The 25,736-nt window shown below is 48.7% G+C and overlaps 1 protein-coding gene across 8 annotated transcripts in view; it reads right to left on the bottom strand.

The window, feature by feature from the left end:
* LOC121459150 (teneurin-4) overlaps nt 1–25,736 on the bottom strand; it is a 667,715-nt gene that overhangs the window by 138,687 nt on the left and 503,292 nt on the right. For all 8 annotated transcript variants that reach the window (XM_041669301.1, XM_041669124.1, XM_041669214.1 and 5 more), the window contains 2 exons: nt 21,609–21,823; nt 19,913–20,123 (listed from right to left, as the gene is read on the bottom strand). In XM_041669301.1, coding sequence (XP_041525235.1) covers nt 19,913–20,123; nt 21,609–21,823 — 426 coding nt within the window. The remainder of the gene's footprint in view (nt 1–19,912; nt 20,124–21,608; nt 21,824–25,736) is intronic.

Raw genomic sequence — 25,736 nt, forward strand, 5'->3', positions numbered from 1 at the left:
TGTCCATGTTCCATATTTTATAGCTGTCCCAGCCACCTAGGCAGCCCATGAGCGCTGCCTCAAGGCAGACGCCACCCCACAGCGAACACAACAGCTCCCTATCTTACAAGGGACCGAGAAATGGCTGCTGTCGCGAGAAGTGTACAGAGCCTTCCGGTTTCCTCTGACTCTCGGCCAGCTGCTACCGGTAAGCTGCCTTTGCCCTGGGTTGTAGTTCAAACACTGGCCTTGCCCATGGAGGAAGACTGCCTTGTTCTTGACCCAGCTTCTTACCCTCAGTTCTCCGTGTGCCTGGGTGAGGCAGTCTGGAACATTCTGCCACCACCCATGATGGGCCGACCTTCCTGAACCCCTTAGTTCCTTCCACTTGCCCCAAGCACCCAGTGGTTATGGGAGTCCTCACGCTTGTTGCTGAGCCTCAGAACTTTCCCCAGCTACTCAGGTAGGAGCCTACCTCAGCAGGCATGATCTGATTGCTCACACAGAGAGCTCTCCCGTTCATAGCTGGACACGGCCTGTGCCATAAGATGAACCCTGACTGAAATTCCAGCTCTGACTGTCCCTAGCAGCTCTGAGTTCTGGTTTTCTCCCCCCTCCCCGCCCCTGCTGTGTATCTTCTAGACAGTCATGGGGTACAGAGGCAGCAAGCATACACAGCATTCAGGAGGGCTTGCTGCAAAGGTCTCAGTCGTGGGAGGTAAATACAATGGAGTCAAACAACATGAGACCCTGTGCCAACCCAGAATGGGTGTGCTACGGTGGACGGACGGATCATGGACTTTACAAGAGCAAGATCCCAGACTTCTAATCCCACAGGCGACCTCGAGGCTACCACTGTTTTCCCGACCTATCAACGCGAGTACATATGAAGCTCCGAGCCAGCATGGCTTCGGTATCAGCAACTGACCGACTGTGCAGGGGGTCATGGACCCTTCTTTGTGGCTGACTGTTGGCTGACCTTCACTGGGGCCCCCAAGACACTGTGTGTGCAGGTGTGTATGCTTTATGACAGCAGGGTACGAGTGAGCCTGGCTGAGGGCCTGGGAGAGCAGCAACTACGCTCCCACACTGTCTTCACAAAGAGACGGCTTATATTTTAAAGGCACAACTGAGTCCACGGGAGATCATGTTTCTTCCACCTGCAGGGCACACATCACACGGGGACTGGTCCGCACTGTGGCTGCTCAGTTCCCTCATCCTTACAGCTTTGACCTCCCGGGCACCCATAGATATTTTATAGACACAACTTCCTCTTCCTGTGAAAGATGACTTCCGAAGGTCTAATCCACTGGGCCTTTCTTATGGAATCTCTTACTCCTGGCTAGTTTTGCATCCCCCCTCCCCCTACGCTCTGTTACTGCCTTCCATCCATGCCTTGGTGATGTTCATGACAAGGAAGACTATTTTTTTTTTCTTTAAAATGACTGGGCCTGTTCTTTCTCTACAGGCAGCGTTGGGGCCCCAGTGACCAGGACAATGTGCACCCAGGGAAAGCCATGAGACAGCTGTGGCCTGCTTTTTGTTTATTAAACTGGGGATGATTAGGAGTAGTGTAGGGTTTGTGGGTATGGAGGCTTCTAAAGGATGTAACAGAGGGTAGGAAATAAAAATGGACCACACGCTTCAGGGGACAGATTTCTCCTGCTCATCTTCCTCACATGCATCCCAGAGAGGCAGCATCTCTGTGTGAGTGGCTGCAAAGGCCTTTCTGGCACTGGTCAGCATTCCCAAGTGTTGTATTATGAGCGGCGGAGCTGTGTCCCCGGCACCCGGCTGCCCGCATGGCTAGCTTATGCCCCGAAATAATTACACGGAAACTGTATCCTTTTAAATACTGTTTGGCCCATTAGCTCTAGCCTCTTACTGGCTAGCTCTCACATCTAGATTAACCAATTTCTAATAATCTGTGTACCACCACAAGGTGGTAGCTTTCTGATAAGATCCTAACCTGCGTCTGTGTTGGGTGGGAGAATTATGGCGACTCCCTGACTCAGCTTCTTTCTCCCAGCATTCTGTTCTGTCTACTCTGCCTACCTAATTTCTGTCCTATCAGGCCAAGCAGTTTTCTTTATTAGTTAACCAATGAAAGCAAGAGATAAGATACAAGACCCACCTCCATCACCCAAGTACTTAGACGCAGGTGCCTTAGGGCCTTCAGGCTATGGTGGCTACTGCCCTGGCCGTAAGGAGCTTAGAGTCTCAGGCTATGGTGCCTACTGTCCTGGTCATCAGAAGGTTTGCCAACCTCTGGTTTGCTGAAGGTCTGGAGAGAACCACCAATGACAGCTTCCTTCTCAGACTGACTCAGGGGACACTTCCCGGCGCATCCCGTGAAAGCCAGAGGGGGGCTAGAATATTTAAAGGGGGGCTAGAATATTTGCTTTCTCGTGCCTTCCATCTGTGCTCCTGTAGGCCAGGCAGGACAGCCAGCTGACGGAGGCCAGGAACAGCGTCAGGAGAGATTTCCTACAGTTCGGGCTGGAGCCTGGAAGGAGCTGTATTTTAGGTAAATTGAGCGCTGGCTTTTGCAAATATGTCTCCTGTCTGAGCAGCCTTTTGTAGTCACCCACAAGTAGGTTGGCTGGAAGCATCGGTCTGGGCCCAGGACTACAGTTCCCCCAAATTTTGCTCAGTGCTCAGGCTTCCTCATTCAGCTTCTAAATGGGATCCAGACTAAAGATATGAATGGAGAAACACAATATGTGTGCCCATGACCCATCAGGCAGCATCTATGGGGCTCGTGGAGGATGAGGACCTCCTCACCACCTCAGAGCCCAGTGGCTACAGATCCTCTCCCTCCCAGGCGTCCCTCCCCGCCTTACTCTACATTCCAGCAGCTTCTTTCCCGGAGTCTGTGCCCCTGGCTCTCCCTAACTTCCCATCTATACTCTCTTGGTCTACCTCAGCATATAGCGACCCTCGCGTTGGCCTCTCAAAATTCCACTGATAGGTTTGCCTTGTGCAGCAGTACTGGCGGTCTTAGTATTGTCCATGCCAAGTGAGAGGCTGTGAGACGCTCTCAGAAGGCCACGGGGTTTGTGTGTGTGTGTGTGAGAGAGAGGTTTTTGAAAACTTTACTGGACTGGCCACATGCGAGCCAGTAAGCCATGGCCTTCAGCGACAGGAAAACGTCTATGTTAGTCCTCTGTTCTGCCAGCTTTTGGACCTAATGCATTCAGTCTTCGGTTCTCTTATCTAGTCCTTATCTTCAGCCCATAGACACTCCATCAATGGAGATCTTATTTCAACTTTGCTATTTCTAATGTTCCGGGGCCCTTCCGCGCTCTCTGATTTATTCCCCGCTGTGTGTACGCTCTTGTTTTATAGAGTAGTGAGATCTTCTCTCCACGATCCCGATGGATTATTGTTTCTCTTCCTTTGAAGTTCCCGTCACTGGGGCCTGCCCCCACCGTTTTCCCCCCTTCTCATTCTTTTATTTTCCTCATTTGATTTGCTTAGTCTTTTGTTTCCCACTCGCTGGGAGATTTGCTCCGATGTCTGATAATCCTCTGGCCTGTTCATACTCAGGGCCGAGAGCAAGAAGTGCTCTGCCAGCTGCTGACTATCACTGCAGGCCGGATATGATAATCCCCCAAAGGCACCATCTACAGGGTCTTTTCATTCCCTCGTATAATTTATTTCTCTAATAATCTCCTGCCTTAGACAGAAGACATGTGCTTGGCTGTCAAAAACGGGGTCTAGAAATGTCACTTTCTGTATTCGGCTTACACTGACTTCCTGTTTTCTGTGTGTGACTCTCCCCTGTTCCCCCTTCGCCTTCTGCCCGCTGCCCCGAGTACAAAGCCTCTCTGGTCGTTTTACCCAAAAAACACACCTCAGTTTCCCTGTCTGTGTGTGTGAGGCAAGAAAGCGAGGAGTCTGCTTGCAGCTGCATCTGTATGGCAGGGCTGTGTCTCACATCCCAGCTGTGTGTCCTCTGGCCTCCATCCTCCCTGTCCCCCCCCTCCCCTCCCCACCAGCCGGGTACCAGAAGTTGTCTGGACTCTGCTTCTCACTGGGTTTTAAACACCCTGTCTGTGCTCATGGCTCAGCTTTCTGCATGCTGCCAGCTCTACCCACTGTCTGGTTAACACAATCTGCGGACATGTCTTGTAGGCCATTGTCTCATCCTCTCATCCTTGTGTGTTTATCACACATTAGTTTATTTCAAACCATTGCTCACACTGTTGAGGGCGACAGTTGCGTTTGACATGGCTTCTGGGTCCTCTGTTCAGAAGCCCGCTTTCCTCGGCTTTGCGAATGGCCTGCTGGCTGAGACATCCACCGCTGTGGTCTCCCGTCCTCATTCTCCTTCCTGGTTCTCCCCCCACCTATAAAGGCTGGCTACCCTTCAGCATCTGTCCGAAGCCCTCTTCTCTGCTCTCTCCACCCATCTGCCCACTCAGCATTCTGATGCCTCAGCTCAGAATCCCTGCACTCATAGGTAAGCCTTTCCTTACTCCTGTTCCGATGAGGTCAGCATCCCTTGTTGACACATCCCTACCCCCACACTCTTCCTCTCTGGGTGATCACAGCGTATTACTGACCAGAGCCTGTCTGCCTCAGCAAGCTGAGATCCTCCAGGGCGGAGTCCATTCATGCAGCCTCACTGCAGCGCTGAGCCCGACCTGAGCAGCATGCAAGGCGTGCAGGAGGAGCAGAAGAGACACGTACTGAATGGCGGCATGCTAACAACGACAGGTGAATGAATGAATGAATGAATGAACGGTGAGAAAAAGAAGTAAAAGCACAGCGTCTAAGAGAATTCTTTTCCGGGTCCCTGCTGGGGTCCCTGCTGTCCAAAAGCTTTTTGGTTACAAACCTTAACTTTTCCAAACCTTTGCTGCTCTAGCTATGCAACCTGGACAATAATCCCAGTTACATCTTACTTGCCTGTACTGTGAAGATTAGCACAAAAGAATGAACGTACGGTGTCACTGTGTTCAGTGAGCCATGCGCGCTATACAGTGAGCCACACGCATCATATAGTGAGCCACGTGCTAAACAGTAAGCCACGCACACCATACAGTGAGCCACGCACACCATACAGTGAGCCACGCACACCATACAGTGAGCCACGCACATCATACAGTGAGCCACGCGCACCATACAGTGAGTCAGGCGCCATACAGTGAGTCACGCACACCATACCATGCGAGGGATTATTGCTGTCATGAGCACTGTACTCCAGATATTCCTAGCATGTTTTGGGCCTGGGTGATACAGGAAACAGAACGGCAGGCTCAGGTTTTCACGTCTCAGGATTTTCTAAAACGCCGTTCCTTTTGTAAAGCCAATCCTCACTAAGCCTTCTCTGTGTTCTTTAACACCAGGCACAGGGCTCTAGAGACTACCTGGGGGCTTTCCTTTCACTTCAGGCAAAGCTGGTTTAGAAAGAAGGTGTGCTTCCCGGATCGTGGCTTTACCTTAAAGCAATTAAGAGACAACTGAGAACAAGGAAAACATTTAAAATATTTACACACCACCCAGCTGTGCAGCAGAGAGCTCAAGACACAGGTGTGTTCATACCACCTGGCCCACAGGTCTTTGCCTGGTCCTCCGGATGTCCACTTGGCCATTTGGGCCAAGCAGGAGAGGAGGAACTTGGAGGAAATCTCCATTGTTTGAGGACTTTGGGTGACAAAAGTTTTATTTCCCATGCATCTTGCCAGGGAGAACTCAGCTCAGAACAGCAACAACCTCAGTCCTGCCTGATCAACTCACAGGCTGGCAGCAGCATTGCCTCCAGGGCAGGGAGCATGCAGTGGGGTAAAGCTGTGGTTTCAGACAGACCGCTTTCAGACAGACAGACTTCAAGCTCAGACATCTCCTCAGGATCAGGCAAATTACATCCTTATCAACAGATGTATTTATATCGTAAATATCACATCTATATCCTACTTCTGGGGCCAAAAAAATATAAGAGTTACCCTTTTTTTTTTTTTTAGAATTTTTGCACGAATTTTAATGACCATTCAATGTTCTCTGAGTGGATATACACGATCTACTTCAGTGCTTTCTTATTATTGGGCCTTTGGGTGGCTTCCAAGTTTACTCATTTGTAAACAAGGCTGTTGTAAACAGGCAGCTTTTTCTAGCTGTGGGTTTATTCCTTTATGAGAGAGTCTCAGAAGCTCAAAATGTTTATGATTCGATACAAACAGCAACTTGTTTTCCCAGAGGGTGTGACTGACAATGCAACCAGCAACAGCTGTCGGTGCAGGTAATGCAACCAGTAATGGCTGTTGATGCAGATAATGCAACCAGTAACAGCTCTCGGTGCAAGTGATGCAACCATTAATGGCTATTGATGCAGGTAATGCAATCAGTAATGGCTGTTGATGCAGGTAATGCAACCAGCAACAGCTGTTGGAGCAGGTACACTTCAGCCTCTGTGGACTGGGGTTCACGAGGCTAAAATGGGTTGATTTGCCACAATGTCAGTTTGTACCTGACCACCGGGGGGGTAAGCACACTTGACGCATGCCCCTCTCAGACCATTTATTTCTTCTGCACATATGCTTTAGCCATTTTCCTAGAATATACTGTCCATCCCTACTACAGGAGATTCAATACTATGTGTACATATATGTGCATAATAACATTTTAAACCTTGGTCTCCATATTTACTGCAAACATTTCCCCAATTTACAATTTTTCTTCTTATTTTGATTAGCTTTTAAGACATGGAAATTTCAAATATTTATAGAAACATTTGGCAATCTTTTCCTTTGTGATTTTTTCAATGAGGTTTTAAACTTAAAAGCTGTTCTCTGGGTCAGGTAAGCCACTCAGTCTTACCCTCTCTGAGTTTGACTTTTAAGTATTTACCTCTTTTGTCCATCTAGAATTTTTCAGGTATAAGTTAAGAGCTGAAATCTAAATCCAAGGTTGGAAATTCAAACTCTTCTGGAGGCTAGGCAGGTAAGATAGGAATCTGAGACGTCTTCGCTTTTGTTTGTAGTTTCTCTTTTAAAAAGATTTTGTTTTATAGTATTTCTAATTGTGTGTGTGTGTGTGTGTGTGTGTGTGTGTGAGAGAGAGAGAGAGAGAGAGAGAGAGAGAGAGAGGATGATGATGGAGGAAGGTCATTGGTTAAATAAAAAGAAACTGCTTGCCCCTCATTGGTTAGAAGGTAGGTGGAAGGAGTAAACAGAACAGAACACTGGGAGGAAGAGGAAGTGAGCTCAGACAGCTCTCCTCTTGGGAGCGGACGCCTCAGAGAGACGCCATGCTCCCAGTTCCCAGGCAGACGCATGCAATGAATCTCCGACCCAGGATGGACATAGGCTAGAATCTTCCTGGTAAGTGCACCTAGGGGCGCTACACAGATGATTAGAAATGGGCTAAATTAATACGTGAGAATTGGCCTAGAAGAGGCTAGATAGAAATGGGCCAAGCAGTGATTAAATGAATACAGTTTGTGTGTTGTTATTTCGGGCATAAGCTAGCCAAGCAGGCAGCCGGGGTGCTGGGAACGCAGCCCCACCGTCAACAGAGAGAGGCGTGTGAAGAGCAGATGGTATCATATCCCCAGGAGTTGAAGTGGGCAGCTCTGGTTGCTGGGAACCAGACTCAGGTCCTTCGTAAGTGGAATAAGCACCCTGAGCTGATGACCTTTCTCTATTTCTACAGCTCCTGATTTGCTTTGTTTGAGTCAGGGCCTCCCTTTCCCAGGACTTTACGCATTCCAGGCAAGCATTCAAACAACCGAGCAACACCTCTGGCCATAAGCAGTTTTCTGAAAATCTACCTGGTAAATAGTGGGCCAACACTGTGGGTTACTAAACTACATTGTATCCATGAGCCACGCCCCTTCCACTTATTGCTACCCTGCAGCCTCTGGGTTATGCTGATGATTTTCCGTTTGTATCTATTGACTAAACCTACTTTTCTCAGCACACTTGTAACCCCTGCTTCTCAAAGGGTAAGTTTTAATGTATCTATTGGTAGTAACTCTAGGCAGTTTTTGTGCCATCAATCAGCTTGGCTCCTGTTCTTTTCTAATTACTGTAGATTTATGATCTGGTGAGATCTGTGACATGGGCTGCCATTCACGGTTCTTCCTTTGGAGGGTTAGTCTATGTTTTCATCCGCCTACTATTACAGATGAAGTCCTCAACCGTTCCACACATCTCTGCAACTCCTTTCAGGTGTCTCCTAGGCATTCTGCCAAACCTGCAAACTGTATCCTAGACTATCTCACCCTTCTGAGTCCAGGAGCATGCTGTCTGTCCTCACTGTTCACGGTCTGTTTTACACTGACCGATGGAACTTTGCGGTTTTATCTTACGGGTTTTTTTTTTAAATATTTATTTATTTACTTATTATGTATACAATATTCTGTTTCCATGTATGCCTGCAGGCCAGAAGAGGGCACCAGACCTCATTACAGATGGTTGTGAGCCACCATGTGGTTGCTGGGAATTGAACTCAGGACCTTTGGAAGAGCAGGCAGTGCTCTTAACCACTGAGCCATCTCTCCAGCCCTCTTACGGGTCTTATTAAGATGGCAGAGTAATATTTATTAAGTTTCTTGAGTAGGACATTTTCAGTAATTTGCTCAAGTGGTTTGTTTTCAGCTATTTTGGAAACGTCTTGACTTTGGAGAAACCAAGTTTGGGATGTGTGTATATGTGTGTGTGTGCTTTTTACAAATAGAAACACATCCCTCATAAAAATAATAACAAATTTTGTCTCAGTCTTTTATTTCCTTTATTCTCTATATTAGCCAAGGCTTCTAAAACACTGTCTACTAGTGGCTATATCATATTTTGTTAGTGGTTTTAAAGGAATATTTCTAATATTTAACCTAGAAATTTAATAATGCATTTTCATAAATGTCTCTGCTTTCTCTGCTCTTCCTTCGTTTTATTTTCAGTATTTTTTGAGCCAATATTGTCATCAGAATGCCTTCATTCGTTGTTCACAAAAGTCAGCTCTCAGTATAGTACATGGTGCCCTCCAAAGGGTTGAAATTTGTGAGTGTCTGAACCAGATGTCACTGGGCTGGGACCCTGGGTGTGACCTCACATATAACCCCTGCCTGTTCAGGAGAACTAGGGTGACAACTCTGACCATGCAAGCTCATGATGAGACTTCGAATACATTGATCGACTTCCATTCTGCTCAGGGTAATTTCGGCACTAGGAAGAGCTCAACCGATTTTACTTTCTTCTTCTACCACTTGAAAGAAAGATAATGATAGCACATCAACATCCCCAAACGCAAGCTTTCTGAGGAACACTTTGCATTTACAGGTCTGCGGAAGCGTGTGGCAAACAGACACTATGCTGGCCCTCCTGCATATGGCCTTTTCCTATGGTCTCCCACTACGCAGGCCGTCTCCCACGCCCTGAGGGGATTCTTTTGACCTGTGGCACCTGGTGGGAATAAAAAGCCAAGCTGACGTGTAATATGATCCAAGACTGAAGCAAACTCTGCTTCCATTAGCCCAGGATGTGAGTGCGTTCAGATAAAGGCAGGAAGAGGCAGCAGCTCAAACTCAATCCAGACGCTCAGACAGTTCACGCAGACACATTTTCTACTGCCCTTCACCTAACACTCAGGCTTCTGTCATTGATGTGGAAGGTGCACAAGGAACCAGTTCAAGCCCTTGTCAAAGTCACCAACACTGAACCGTGGCTTGATTTTGAAGGAGCCATTCATCCCCCCGCCCCAGTGGTGGTCCTGGATACTCGTTCTTCGGCATGGGGGAGGGTGCTAGGGAGCAGTGGGGCTCGGTATAGCTGTGCTGTCTTCCTTGTGTGCTGGGAGGGAAATGAGGACAAGGGACAGATGCTCACTCAGGAGTGGGCGATGTGGACCAGGGATTCTTTGATCAGACCAATTTAGAGGCTAATCCTACCTGTGTCCCTGCTTAACGTTGCTCAGGGCCAAGTTTGTTGCTTTCTCGGAACTTGGTTTCTTCATCTATGAGGGGAAAGAGTAGCTCTGCCTCTGCCGGTCTGGGACTGTCACAAACGTCAGGTTAAGATCCGTGTGCAACACTTCCTGCTTCCTGGGACCTGGTAAGCACACACAGCTTCGGGGTCTGCCAAAGTCTGGGTGACTATCCCCCAAACAGACACACATATTCTAATGGCTCAGCACGGCTCTGATTAGTTTACATATGCTGGCCCATTTCTCTTCATCATTGCCCTCAAGAGGTGGGTGCTAACATCATCAGATTTCGGATGAGGTAACTGGGGTCCAAGGTCGCACTGTGACTAAGTGACCGAGACTGCGCACAAACACAGCTGCTCACACCCACTTCCTCACCACTAACTAACGCTGCGGTCTCCCCTGCTCACGTCCACTTCCTAACCACTAACGCTGCGGTCTCCCCTGCTCACACCCACTTCCTAACCACTAAGGCTGCGGTCTCCCCTGCTCACATCCACTTCCTAACCACCAACGCTGCGGTCTCCCCTGCTCACATCCACTTCCTAACCAACCACTAACGCTGCGTCTCCCCTGCTCACATCCACTTCCTAACCACTAACGTTGCGTCTCCCCTGCTCACACCCACTTCCTAACCACTAAGGCTACGGTCTCCCCTGCTCACATCCACTTCCTAACCAACCACTAACGCTGCGGTCTCCCCTGCTCACGTCCACTTCCTAACCACTAACGCTGCAGTCTCCCCTGCTCACACCCACTTCCTAACCACTAAGGCTGCGGTCTCCCCTGCTCACACCCACTTCCTAACCACTAACGCTGCGTCTCCCCTGCTCACACCCACTTCCTAACCAACCACTAAGGCTGCGGTCTCCCCTGCTCACACCCACTTCCTAACCACTAAGGCTGCGGTCTCCCCTGCTCACACCCACTTCCTAACCACTAACGCTGCGTCTCCCCTGCTCACATCCACTTCCTAACCAACCACTAAGGCTGCGGTCTCCCCTGCTCACACCCACTTCCTAACCACTAACGCTGCGTCTCCCCTGCTCACATCCACTTCCTAACTACTAAGGCTGCGGTCACCCCTGCTCACACCCACTTCCTAACCAACCACTAAGGCTACGGTCTCCCCTGCTCACGCCCACTTCCTAACCAACCACTAAGGCTGCGGTCTCCCCTGCTCACATCCACTTCCTAACCACTAAGGCTGCGGTCTCCCCTGCTCACACCCACTTCCTAACCACTAAGGCTGCGTCTCCCCTGCTCACACCCACTTCCTAACCACTAAGGCTGCGGTCTCCCCTGCTCACACCCACTTCCTAACCACTAAGGCTGCGGTCTCCCCTGCTCACACCCACTTCCTAACCACTAAGGCTGCGGTCTCCCCTGCTCCTTTGCTTGATGGTTCACCTATGCAGCAGCAACCCGGAGGGAGTTTTTACACAGAGGGGAACACAGGCAGAGTGGCTGTCCTTCCAGGGTATCCGGTGTCTAGAAAGTGCTGTGGTGGGGCACGCCTGTAGTCTCAGTACATAGGAGGCAGAGGGAGATGGATCTCTGAGTTCGAGGCCATCGTGGCTTACAGAGCGAGTTCCCAGATAGTTCCCACAACTACATAGAAAAACCCTGTCTTGAAAAAAGAAAAAAAGAAAGGAAGGAAGGAAGAAGGGAGGGAGGAAGGAAAGGAGGGAGGGAGGAAGAAAAGAAGGAGAGAAGGAGAGAGCGAGAGAGCGAGAGCGAGAGCGAGAGAGAGAGAGAGAGAGAGAGAGAAATCAAGCTGTGACCCAGTGGTAAGCTCAAACAGAGCCCCTTATCTTCTTCCCCTGTATCTTCAGGCCTGCTTTTCCCTCAGCACCTCCAAGTGCTCTCCCTCCCAGCTCATCCTCCACTCCTGCCTCCCCCTCCACCATTAGTCATCTTATTGGGTCTCCAGCTTTCTTCCCTGGCTTCCTTCCCATAGCTGACAACACCCTCGGGGCTCCCCTCACCTTATGTAAACCCTCAACCTGCCTCCTCCTCAGGTTACGCCCATCTATCTGTCTCTTAGCCTGCTCTAACAGGAACGGTTTCCATTCTGCCTCCTTCTCTCCTGAACTCATGGTGACCCTGCTCCTGCCTGCAGCCTGCGCCACAGGGGGAAGCTGCTCCCAGGGAGGGTGCTGCCCCCTCCACTGAGCAACTTCCAGCAGCTTCTCTGCAATTGCTCTTTCTAAATTCCTTGAGGTCAGCGTCTCCAATGTCTTCTCTTTCTGCCCTCTAGATGTAGGTGTTCCATCTTTAATCCCACCCCATTGCTAGTTCTGACATCTTAGCTCTTCTACTTTGCTCCCTTGCTCCTCTGCTCCCTGCTCTCACACCCATGCTGAGCTGTCTTGGGGTTGGGGCTCCACCTCCAGCTCAGCACTATCCCAAGTCTGGCCACACTTAGCGACCTACGTGCTGCTGTCTGCTAGCAACGAACATCAACTCTGAAAGTCTGTTAGTAACTCAAATCTAGTATGAATTTACATCTTCCTAGCTCATCCTCCTAGCATACTTCATTCATTCATTCGTTCATTCATTCAGTTATTCATTCATTCAAGCAGAAGGGACTTTGTGGACTGGCTGGGAGTCTTCTTTTAAGACAGTAGGGTATGTAGGGTGGTTGTTAGGCCAAACTATATCCTGCGTAGATTTTAGACAGTGGCCTATACAGAGCTGCAGGATTCTCAAACCAACACAGGCGACCAGCTGAAGGCTGACTCTGTAGTCCCTGCTGGCTGATCTTGACTTCATTTTCTAGTTTTTTCTCTGGGTGCACATACACTTATCCTCATGTTGGTTTTCTCATTAGTCCCAGACTCCCAGACACTCGGTGTCTTACCCAAAGGAGAGTGGCGCAGACAGTAGGACCACGTTGGACTTGAATTCCAGCCACCCGCCCCTGGGGTGACCAGGTGTTTAATATACACACAGCCATTTCAATAGCATGAGCTTCATTTTGCATTGTGGGAGCGTACTTCCTTTGTATATCTGTTTTAGGGGCTGGGGTGCAATGGCTCTTTCTGGCCAGTTTCTCAGTCTGTCAAGCAGTTGTTTCTTATTAACCCCTCAGTTTCTCCTTGCTATGGATGGAACTGTGTTCCCCTACCAAGAACATGTCCCCAACATGACTGAATTTGCCTGGAGATAGGCCCTAGAAGAGGGTACTAAAGGTGAGGTCAGGGTATCGGGACGAGGCAGAACTAACTTTGCCTTGTGTGCCCGGGAAGTCAAAGCAAGTTGGTGAGAAAGTCCTCACAGAAACAAATTCCACCAACGCCTGGATCTTTCAGGAAGAGAAGAAGCTAGGACCCTCTGCCTGTGCATTCTGTCATGGTCACCCTAGCGAGGAATGGCCTCATCTCTCTTGCCTTTTCCTGTCGAGTGCTTCCTTTTGCAACGCCCTTCCTCTTTCTACTACTCTGTTTTCTGGGGCGTCAGTGGTGTGCCCACAGCTGAGGACAGCCAGCATACAGTAGGAGATGGTTTTTTTTTTTAAAATGTTTTGGATTGACACATGACTATAGATACATGGTGTCAAATTCGCAACATGAGGCTGACACTTCATTCTCCATACGTCCCGTGCAGTGGTTAAGCAGATAGTCTGCGTATCTATCACACCTTTAATCTTAAGTTTGCGGCGAGGACATTCAAAATCATTTAGCTATCAAAATATGATATATCGAAATATGAGGGACCACTTTCAATAAGTTTAATTGCCACACACATCTGTAATGTTCTAGTAGTTACTGTTAGCTGTTCATTTACACGTTAAACTTTATCGTAGGTATGTATGAAGAAGTCCTACAGGGTTTGGCGTTATCTACTGTTTCAGACAACCTCCGGGGTCTTGGGACATGTCCTGTGCACATAAGCACCATGCTCTTGTTCCGGGTTTCCACCTCCACTCTGGCCCCAAGTTGCTGAAAATATTTACACACCACTTCCCAGTACACTCCACACTCCTCACAGTGAGCTCTTTGTGCCCCACAGCCTCTTCTACAGCCTTGGCAGAGGGGACAGCCCTCCTTTCTATGCCCACGAGCGCTCCCACATGCCCTTCTGTTCCTGCAGACCTCATTACGGGGTGATTACTCGTGAAAGGGTCAGTTCCCCCCACTTGATTGTAGGTTCTTTGAGGGCAAGGCTTGTTTTCTGCACAGTAAAATCTCCAGCACCTCCTCAAGCAGATACTCAGCCAATGAATCAAAATGAAAACAAGGTACTGATGCTTTCACAGCCTTGCAAGACGCTCTTGTGCAGGCTTTCATGGCCTTGTGGGATACTCTCTGGTGCAGGCTTTTACAGGAGACTTTGGTGAGCCTGAGAGGAAAACCCTACACCTCTCACATAAAACTGCACGGCTCGTGCCTACAGCTCAGCTCTGACTGCCCCAAAGCCTTTGCTCTCCTTCTGGACCCCGTCTCCCTGGACCCAGCTCTGCTACAGCTTTAGTGCTAACAGCGTTCACTAGCCACCACCAATGGCAGTCTCGGCAGACCTTCTCATCCTGAAGCTAGGGTGAACCCAAGAGGTGTTACAACGCAAAAGGCCGTATCTTTGGTCAGCAGCATGATAAAGGCAATGAGAGAAGGCACTGACAGCCCTCACTGCTGATGAGCTGGCATCTCTTCTAGGCAAGAGAAGCAACTTTTTAAGTAAACTGGCAGATAAACGAGATATCAGAAAATCCAGCCATTGCTTGCAAAAAAACCGAAGCGCTACTGTCAAAATGTCTTCCATGGGTAACCTCACCTGACCGAAGAGTGGGAAGAGAGCTTTTAGCAGGGTGAGGCCCAGGTTGGGGGTGCTCTCTCAGGCAGGAATGTGAGCCTCAAGCACCAGTCCTGTGTGTGTGTGACATTGAGGATGAGGCGCCCTCTCCCCTCTGCTCTGCCAGGCTTGCTCCGAGCTTTTATTTACATATTTGCTGCTTCTTGTGGTCATAAGATGGCTGTTAATGGGAGCAACTCCTTTGGAACAGCACCCAGTGAATTCACCTCTCCTGATACAAGGGATTTATCCCGAGTATTGGTATAAGCAAGATGAAACTGTGGGTCCCAGGCATCCAGCTTAGGTCACTTGAACCATCCCACTAGCCCCTTGCTGTCTTTAAATATGGCTATGCCATCCATGCATGAAGGGACAGGTTAGATGTTCCTCTGGCCCAAGAGCCTCCGGGATCCACTCAGCAGGGCACACCCTCCCCCATTCCTGCCTCCAGGGACGGTCTCCCTTGCTCTTTCCTTTGGCTTAGGAGCGGTTCCTATACCAATGCCATCTCAATCGAGACAAAGCATTAGCTGCTCTCTCCAGGTACTCAACATGGAAAAGGCAAGGTTAGACAATAGACAGAAAGCCGGGGGAAGGAAAATGGAAGGAAAGAAAGGATGGATGGAAGAGAGACAGACTTCCAGCAGCTCCCTGAAGAGAAACAGGTGGACCCTTCTGTCAATCAGCACCCAGAAGACCAGAGTGCATCCCTTGTAAAGTCCCCCATGCCTGGCTCCTTCTCACAGTGGTTCTCATTTTTCTTTCTGGATTTCTAAATCCACCATAGGCCACCTCTGTTATTTTGCAGCTTGCCTTGCCTTGCTGGGCTGTCAGGTTGAGCTGTCCTTTTATGCTTCGGCAGCCACCCAAATGAAAAGATAAGTTGCTAGTTTGAGACCCAAAATACCTCAATGCCAACTTGTCAGGCCTCGGGGTGGCAAGCTATCCAGGGCAAGGTATTCTCATTTTTAAATCTTAAATACCGCAAGATTTTTCACCATGGTCTTTTTAATGACTGACTCCTCAAGAAAACTTCCTGAACTGAAGTGAGGCGCTTACTTATAATTGGAGGCAAGTTAACAAGGGGAAGCTGTGATCCAGAGAACAGATGGAAATACTGACAAACAGTGAGACTCTATCGCATGCAGGGCCCCGAGAGGATTAGAATTCAAGCTCTCATTCTTGCTTTGCCTTTAATTTTGGGCAAGCCGTCTAAACACGCCGAACCTCAGCCCCTTCGCCTGTTAAGTTAAATTAGAGTTAAGGTATCTCTCTTAAAGTTAGGGAGATATATCAGTGAGTAAAATGTCTACCTTGCAAGAATCAAGGCCTGAGTTCAACTCCCAGAACCGGCATCAGAAGGCTTGGGTGTAGCGGTACACGTAAGCCCAGTGCTGGGGCTTGACGACCAATTATACTAATCCAAAGTGAGTTCCGGGACAGGAAGAGACACGCGCTCTCTCTAAGAAGCAAAAATAGCGAACGGCACCTGAGGGACAACGTCCAATATTATCCTTTGGTGTGTATACTCCCTCATGCATGTGTGTGAGCATGCACGCACACACACACAGACAGACAGACACACACCTCTTTACCAAGGCTGTTCTAAATTACATAAGAGCAAAGCATGGACTCTGACCCATGCTGGACATTCTTTAAATAGCTGACGAATATATTAACCAATGAATATGCGGAAAACAAATTAAACGTGAAAACTGACAGGGGGCTGATCCAGGTGAGGAGGCGATGTGCCTACCACAAGGAAACCCTAAGTGCTGCGGCGAGGCCCATGTGAAATCCCACCCAGCTTTTCTGGCAGCAACCCCGGACCTCGGCTTTCTCATTTACAGTGGGGAGGGGGCTCTCCTCAGGAAGTTACTGTAAGTCTTAAAGAATGTTAAAAATCCTTCGTGAACTTCGAGAGCTGAGTTAGACTTTCGCTGGTGGGATCTGCCTACCCAGTGGGATTCTGCGAGACGACCACTCCGCAGGGGAGTCATGGGTAGAAAAGGTGCCCCCTGATTCCAAATCTCCCCATGCCAGGGGAAGACAGTTGCTTCTGAAAACAGAACGCCGTATTTTAGTCTAAAACCAGCTTTGTTTCAGTGGGGAGTGTGCACATGTGTGTGTGTGCATGTGTGCATACGTGCACACATGCATGTGCATGGCATAGATCCAGTTCAGTGAGAGCTCTGTCAACATCAGGTCTCTGTGTGGAAACATTTGTAGAGCCAATCTGGAAAGTGCTTTTAGATATTTTTTTTCAAGGCAAAAGATAAACTCATTTAATTTAGAGTCATCAGCTGGATTGCATTAAATGGAGGGAAAAGCAAAGTCGTACACAATGCAGCCATTTGTTAAACACAATTATTTCTCCCATTACTTAATCACAAGCAGACATAAATACACAGAATTCTGACATCCCAGGTCTTCTTGAATTCCCGATCTGTGTTTCAGCATGGAACGAAAGGAGGGTCAGATTCCAATTTGTGTGTTAAGCAAGCCCGAGAGTTATAATTGTATATTGGGACCATAATGGCTTTGCTAAAGCAAGACCTAAACGTTTAATTAACCTGCCAAGACAAATTAGAGCTCACAGTTCACCGGTAACGATCACAGACAGCTGAGACTCAATGCAGGGGACTCTCGGGAAAGAGGGATTAATAGCAGCGTCAGAATCTGTCTGTTTTTGTATTAAAGGATTAAAAAAACAGTGTTCATTAAACAATTGTTGCAGCTTGAAGGGAGGAGGACAGGTCAGAAAGACAGTGAGAAAAAAGCGGAAGGAGAAAGGGGGGAGGGACAGAGCACCCTAACCCCTTCCCTCTACCCTGCAGGCACCAGGCAGGCTTTACTAATCCCTACAACAGGAACTGCAAACAGCCTGAAACACTCTTTTTTTCTGACAGAAAAGGGGAGACCTACCACTGACAATCACAGAAGCAACAGGCAGTCACGAGAGAAAGGAGGACTAGGAATCGGTTTTTGTGGGGTGTTTGGGAGCTTTGCTGATAGGAAGCACATGGGGGCTCCCATCTGCCCACGGGGTCAGAATTTCTAAAGAAAGGACCAGGAATCTGAACCTTTGCCTGGCGATTCCTTAGTCCATTTGAGAAGGACGGTGACCAAACGCCTTGCTGTTCAAAACATGCACAACAACCAGACTCACTGGGTACCGCTGCCCGGCCTGCTGGGGCAGCTTCTGCGTCTTATCCAGACCCCTCGGTATCTAGACCCCTGGGTAGGTCAATGCACTGAAATATAGAAGCATGATTGGCTATTGGCTCTGATATATATGAAGGGGTTAAGAAACGATTTTCATCGTCTAGACAAGAGAGAGGAACCAGGTAAAAAGCAAGACCATGTCTTAATTATAACAGAGCAGGTTCGCAAGCTTTGACAAGCCAAGGGTGGGCGAAGGGGCAATCCCACTATTTCCTTGATGGTTTAAGATACATATCCTAATTAAAAATGGCTTTCTTTATGGATTTAAATGAACAACGTTTCATATTTATACTCAATTATTAACACAGAGATTTGACTGTAAATGCTCCCAGTCCTGTGTAAGCCCAATACCATGTGTCTCCTTGTCAGCTGTGCCTAGGAGGAGTCAGGGTGATGGACCAGAGAGCTCAGACACCATGGGACATGAGAATGATGTCCCTAAGTCAAAGCCACCATATCAAGAAAGAAAACATGTAGTGACCGCTGTCTAGCAGAAGCCAGGAAGTGACAGTTTAGATGTCGATGCAGACAGAGTCCAGCGTCCAACGGCAGGGACTGTGAGCTTCCCTGTTGCCCTCCACGTGATCGACAGTTACTAGGACACAGCTTAGGATCCAGAATCCTCAGAAACCAAGACGGGAAAGGGTAAGAGATCTGTACGATGGTAAAAGTCAAGTTCACGGCAGAGCTTCTAGACTAAGCCTGCTTCCTAACACATCACACGAGAAACGGCGCAGGAGGGAGACCACCAGCATCATTGTAACTGCCAAGACCAGGGCTGCTGAGGGTCCTGGGCAGAGAAACGACCACGCTCCTGCTTAGTCCCTACCGACCAGGAGGCATTGCCCACGGAGACTCCATGTGCATCGTGGAGATAGACTGTTCCTCCAGCCAGGGACAGCACAGAGAGACTTCTCCTTCATCAACCCCATCTCTGCCATCACGGCAAAATGTGAAGGCCGGATGTGTAGCAGCGGCTTTTTAACCGTGCTCCATTAACAGAAAGGCTCACTCTGCCTCAGTACTGAGGGCAAAACTGCAACTCTGAGGGGAACGGGCTGAAAACAACTCTCGCTGATCAGGAGTGAGAAGGGGGGTCTTTGAAGAATGTGGGAGACCTAGCAACAAGCTGAGATATCTTCCTTGTCAGAGAGACGCCCGGCCGACAACCAAGACCTTTCAGGGACATCCTAACGCATTCACTAGACAACAGTCCCTTCCAGGGCTTCCGGTCTGTGTTCTGGCTGAGCTTGCCTTCAAGGATGTTTATATTAAAAGACTGCATCCTAATGCTTCCAACAGAAGCCCAGGAAAATTCTGACGTGGAAAACTCAGACTATCCGTTTGCATTACTGTGGCCACCTAAGGAGGATACAAAAATCTATGAAATGGAACATACCAGCAAAGACGAGAATGTCTTTTTAACAGGGATCTGGGCTACCTACATGCCTGTAGACTGTGGAGGTGGCCAAGGCCCTTTGCTACTACGAGGCACAGGGACGACGGTTCAAAGTCACTCTATGTCAGAGAACGGGCCATCTCTATTCTCGTGGAACCCCAAGAGCAACGGCCGACCGCTTGCCTAGCTGCTCCCTCTGCAGTTGACACTCTCTCTCCCAGCACTTTCCTTCTGGTCTCATCTCTCAGTATTGGTTGATTTCAGAAGTAAAAGACAGACCCCAAACAAGCCAGGCAAATCAGCGAGCTGAACGAGGTGAGGCTTAGGTGGAGGTGGAGGGGAGCTGTGTCCTCTGTGTCTTGCCACCCAGAATTCCTATCTCAACACCAGTTCGGCCTCATGGTTCTTGAGCGGTGCTCCACACACCACCCTTGCCCTGCAAGCCCACTTGGGATGACTTTGTACCACGCTCAGAGCGGTGGCTACAGTTCTGGGCAAGGCATATTCAGTTCCGATACCTTGCCAGCACTAACTCCTGAATCCACAACCTTCCTCTCGTTCAAAGACGCCACGAAGGGTGTATCTGCTTACCAATGGTGGTGGTGAGAAAGGAAACCACTTCAGACTCCTTTCCATCGTTGTAAAAGGCCAGGTGCCAGATCCCCGAATCCAGGTACTGGATGAAACCGGTCTCATGGCTGGCTGGGGGGACAGCACCCCGTGACTGGCGCTGGGGACCCTCCAGGCTCCTTGCCTCCTGGGTTAGGAGCCTTCGTCCATCCAGTAGCTCCACAAAGTCAAACTAAAGAACAAAGAGAGTAATGTTAGCGACAGACTGACACCCCAACTGCCAAGCTTTATGGGGGAAGTCCCCCAGGGAGTCTAGAAGGGGAGAAGGAGTCAGGAAGGGGAGCCGGGAGAGCACTCCCCAGATCTAGAGTCTTCACGGAAATAATCTAAGTCTTTTGTGAGTGTGGTATCACTAATGATTACTGCCTTCTTTTGTTGTCATCTGGGGCTATGCAAGTCCTGACACACACACACACACACACACACACACACACAAAGATGGCTACATTTTCTTCAGTGGCAGGTTCCTCAGTAGAAACCCAGACACTTGACGATCATTGGAGGTTCCTGCAAGTGTGGGTGGTAATCTTAGGGGCTTGGAGGGGGACTGTAACACGTAGTAGGGTTGGGTTAGTCATGAGCTAGGTTGGTTTAGCTCAGACTTCCATCAGTGATTACGTGCTGTGTGAAACGCGAGGGCTGATTGATCCAGGACTGCTGGTCTGAGATTCCAGAGAAGTCCACCACGCAGTATGACCATCCGGCGGGGGGAGGGGGGCTAAGCCCTGCTGCCTCACTAGGAAGCACTCCAAGCAGCTCCCTAGTTAGGTTTAGTATTGGAAGATATTTGTCTCACACAAAGCTGAAGCTGTGAAGTTCAGGACCGCATGGTTGTTCTGTGGTCACCAGGGCCCAGGCTCATCTACTGCTCTGGGATCTGATCATGGATTACAACGCTAAACTAAACCGGACGCTGGAGATAAAATGACTGCCTGTGGCCCTGCAATGCATGACGGATGGTTATGGTTTTGATTATTTGGACGCCAAAGCTAGTGTGTGTTGTGCGTGTGTGTGGAGGTTGCACAGGCCCCTGTTCTCCCTGACTCATGACTCCTCCTCTTCTTATTTCTTTCCTTTCATCCCCTCTTTCTCTCTTTGGATGTCAGAGACTGAATCCAGAGTCCCTCATGCTAAGCGCAAGTTCTATTCCTGAACTATACCCCCAGCCACTTGGCCCTTATCTCTATTTCTGGCACAATCCTGAAGAAGAGAGGGGATGCTAGAGGCAGGGAAGGTACTGTCTGCTTGGAGCCAGGTCCCATGCTAAGCGCTCTATGAATTCTGCAGGGTGGTACTCCCCACTTTAGAGAGGAGGAAATCCTCAAGTAGAGGATGAACCATGAGTCCGCGCTTGCATCACCAATGGCAAGAGGACTCACGCTCAGCGCGGGGCTTCTTCTCTAGGTCACACTGCCTGGGTCCTGTAACTTAGGAGACAGGGCGAGGGCAGAAAGGCAGCTGTGAGGTAGCCTAGAATTCTCTGGAAAAGCTCCCGAGAGTTAATTCACTCTTCCGGAAGGCAAGTGGGACAAACGGATGAGTGCCCTGTTAGATAACATGAAGTTCTCTTCCGGCTTTAGGCCCTGGCTGGGTTTCTGCCCGGGTTAGGATCTGAGCTGGCTCCCATGAGGTCCGTAGGTGTGTGGGGTCCAGTTACCTGAGTATGGGAAGGAGGGAGGCCTTTTCTGCCGTAAATGCCCACTAGAGCTGCCTTCCCCAAGGACACGTTGAACTTGAGGTGAACGGGGTGGTCGATGAACACTTGAGACCTCCAGAACGTCCCAGGCGGAATCTTCTGGGAAGCCCGTCTCCCCACATCGATTTCTCCAGAATCTATGAAGCTGTCCTCTGGAAAGAAACTACTTGGCTTTCCTACCAAGACACAGGGAAGGAAAGACAAAAGCCCTCTGGTTAGCCACACGGGGCAAGGAACCAGCGTCCCCCACATCCAGGACTCTGCTCTGTCTCTTGCCCCGGCAGAGGTCTGTGTCTGGCTCTCTGCCTCCTCCCCCTCCTCTACAGAAGTAAGATAGTCTAGAATATTTTCCCCCAGTGATGCTCAAATTGTTCTGCTAAAAATATTCATTCTTTCAAAGCAGTATGGGTCCCTCCCAAAGGACCATCTGTTTACTGTGTAATGCCACAGCTTGTTAAGATATATTTTGATCCTAAAAATAATCACTGGTGGTCACATGAGAATAGCTTTGTGATTGTGTGTGTGTGACTGTGTGTGTGTAAAAGCTGTATGGCAAGCCAAAAAGGACAGAGGGTATGAGTTGTTGTCATTCAATTTCCAACCCTACAGTGGGAGGCATGATGGGAGTAGAGGGAGGTATTTTATGTGTATGTGGAAATTGGAAGCCACAGCCTAGAGCTACATATGTGAGTTGGGGGGTTGGGTTTGGAACAGGGCTATGAACTGACAAAGATGGAGAAGAAGGTTCTTAAGAAGGCAGGAGACGTCTGAAAGGGCTTTTGTATTTTGGCGTGTGTGTGTGTGTGTTAAAATGGTTAAAGGAATTTATCAAGAATGAAATCTATAGCATATTTAGAGAAATTCAACCCAGCCCTCAGCCCTGTACCACAAGGGGCTGAAGACATTCACCAGTGAGATCCTCTGCTTACTTCTATGGCCAAGCAGCAGTGACTACTTTCTGGGTGCGACAAATCCCAGAAAGGAATGCTACCTCCCCAGTTTCCTCTTCAGAGTAATTAAACACCCTAGATGTGAGTGATCTAAGCCCTAACTTCCTGCCCTCTATGAGTGGGGGTGGAGGGGGCAGGAACATTGGGAAGACCACCCTTAGGATCTTGAAAATCCCAAATCAAGCCAACAGGCTCCACTGTGTTTGTCAGTAGTAACCCTCCCTGGGCATCCTGGTCCTAAGGCTTTCATGTGGTTAGAGATGCTCAAAGACCTTGGGAGACAACAAGAATCATTTGCAAAGGAAACACGTCTGTGGAACGTTTTATGAAAAGCATTCAGAGGGAAGAAATTATCATGTCTCCCCACCCCCAGCTTTGTAAGACTCCTTACAAAGCACATTTGATGCTGAAATGGAGCTTGGCAGGGCATTGTTGCAGCCATAAAATATTTTACTGTTTTAAATAATAAAATTCAATTTAGATGTTAAACTTCTCCATATGTTATCATTCCCTTATAAACTCCTAGGCAGAAACATCAGGTTTTTAACTTCAAACCATTAAATGTTATTTTAATTAAAAATGTGCCAACAAAAAGAAAGTTAAGATGCACGTTCTCTATGAAAGTACCGTGGCTATTCTACCCTTAACACAGGGAAGAGTTCGCGTTTAATTCCTACGGAAGGAGTGCACGCCCTAGACTTTTACCTTGAAAACGAAGACACGCAAACCTCCACATTGTGAGTCATGAAGCTTCAAAGGCAGGAGCCCAATTCACAAAACATTGAGATGGGAGAGAATTATTCACATTCTTCTCCTTCTGATCTGCGGGCTCCCAGGACTGTAACCCTTTTATTGTGCAGGTAGAAAGCGCTACACTCTAAGCTTTAAGTTCTCCCAGGAGGCAGAACTGAGGGGGCGTATGAAAAAAAAGCAGGGTGCATTCCGAACCTTTCCCTCCTAGGAGGGGCTGAGAGAGAAGCAGGAGACCCATAAGCTGAGGGCCAGTTTCCTCTGAGAGTATGGAGGAGTTGGGGCCCAGGGACCTGGGGAGCTGCCTGCACTCTGATGTTCTCATGTCTCAGAATAAATAATGAAAAACTGTTCCTTTGTTTTAGTCAGCTGGGTTCCTTTTCTCCCTAGCAAAGAGGAGAGCATAGCATAGGAGATGGCCTTATGGTTCAGGATGGGTCCAGAGACACCCTCTGAACCTCAGGCTGGATCCTTAGGCAGGGCTCTGCGGTTCTTTCCCCAAAATGACAGAAAGGGGATTTTTCTTTAGTTACACTTTCTAGAAGTGCAAGGATGTGGGCCAGGTGGGAAGGCGATGCTGTCTGCACATTGGACCAACTGGTGGTGTGGACTGCTGGTTGGGAGGAGAGAGTGTACAGCTTTTACCACCTTTAGCTCATGGGAAAGATGCCTAAGATTGCCAGGGCTGGGCTGGGGCTGGAAGGGCAACAAACAAACAAAAACCCTTCCTTCTCGCCTTATGAAAAGCCCATCCTGCCTTCATCTGTTCAGATCGTAAGATTTCTTGTCTTTAATTCTGAGAACAAAGCATGAAGACTGAACGTAAAACGTCCCCTGCAAAAAAGTGGGGTGAAGAGCAGGGAGGAGGCTAGCGGCTGGGCAAGGGGAAGCGCTCTGTGTATGAAGTCCGCCTCTTCGTGTGTATTCTGGAAGGCGGCGGATAGTAGTGAAGGCAGAGGTTAATGAGTTCCGGCTGTGTCAAGTGCCTTCCTTTCCATTAGTTCTGTTGATTCTCATGGCGCTAAGAACATCTCTTCGCCAACGCTCTGAATGCTTGAGACGCCAGCTGCGGATGAAGTCACTTGACAAGCCTCTTCACCTCTTCGGATGTGGCTCTTCTGAGAAGTCAGTGAATGAGTGATGAATTAAGTATCTGGAGGGACACTCTCGGCGGTGATGGGGTGCACTGACCCTCTCAAAGAGCAGCCACTCCTGGGGTTCCCGGGGTTCCCGGCGTGAATGCCAAGCCTTCACCAGCTAGATCCTAGGTCCACTTAAGAGCTCTGTGGTATGCCAGGGTCTGATAGTTGATCATTTTGACTAATTAGAAATCTGTAAACAGGCCTTGGAGTAGCCAGGGTCTGGGGACAGTCTTGAGAAGCATGCTGTGCCACAACTAGGTGTCTCCAGGCCTTACCACGTGGCGTGAGCAGCTTAGCTTAGTCCTTACCCCTCCCGAGAAATCTGTGTCACAGCACAGATTCCACTGATAACCGGCTTTTTCTTTGTAAATTTAAAGAGATTCGGGCTTCCTAGAGCAATGCTGCACAAATATGCAATCATATCGTCAAAGAAATCTCTCTACGATCTGCTGAAATGGTCGGATAGCTCCACCAAACGTGGCTGGCTTCAGAGAACTGGACATCCCCCGCTTCCCAGTCAGGCTTTGCTTTCCTGACCGGAGACCCCATCTGTTCAGGCTCTGAAGCGCCAATCAACTAACAATCGCCCCACCTATTTTTTTTATAGACTGCACAAAGAGTCCCTTAGTTTCCTTAGCAACTGTCTGAAATTTCTTCGGGTATCAGAATAAGCCGTTCCATTTTGGAGAGCCCAGCTGAGCCCGTGTGCAGCAATTTGTATGGTTCAGACCGATGAGCAATTTTTATTCCATTGCAAAGAGAAGGCATCCATAGCCCACAGAGTCGACTGTCAGAAATGTTTGTTTGTTCAGTGACTCCCCCTCCCCCATTGATGCAGACACAAGGTCTTGCAGTCTCGCTTCGGGAAGCTGCTACGTTTGGCTTCTGTCCCATGATGACCCTGAAATGGTTACAACCACTTTGAAAATACAAAAATACAAAATTATCCTTTGATGTTATTCTCCCAGACATGACAAACACAATACTGGGATTATTGTGTATTTAATTTATATAATTAAAAAGATATATTTCAAAAATATTTTTTAAATCCTCCAAACCTTAGGAGGACCCATGAGGGGAAACATTAATTGGTATATATCTCTAGGATCTTCGTGTCTGACGTGGAATGGTCCCAGACTAGGTGGACACCATGAGGGACAACAGCTGAACTGATGACCACTCAGGATGAGTGGCTCCCCCGCTGGGCTCTGAGAAGAGCCGTCATTACCCTTGTTCTACAGGCAAGA

This window comes from Microtus oregoni, unplaced genomic scaffold (assembly GCF_018167655.1).
Source record: "Microtus oregoni isolate MIOR12 unplaced genomic scaffold, Mior012 000000F_ref0000247, whole genome shotgun sequence".
NCBI classification, from domain to species: domain Eukaryota; kingdom Metazoa; phylum Chordata; class Mammalia; order Rodentia; family Cricetidae; genus Microtus; species Microtus oregoni.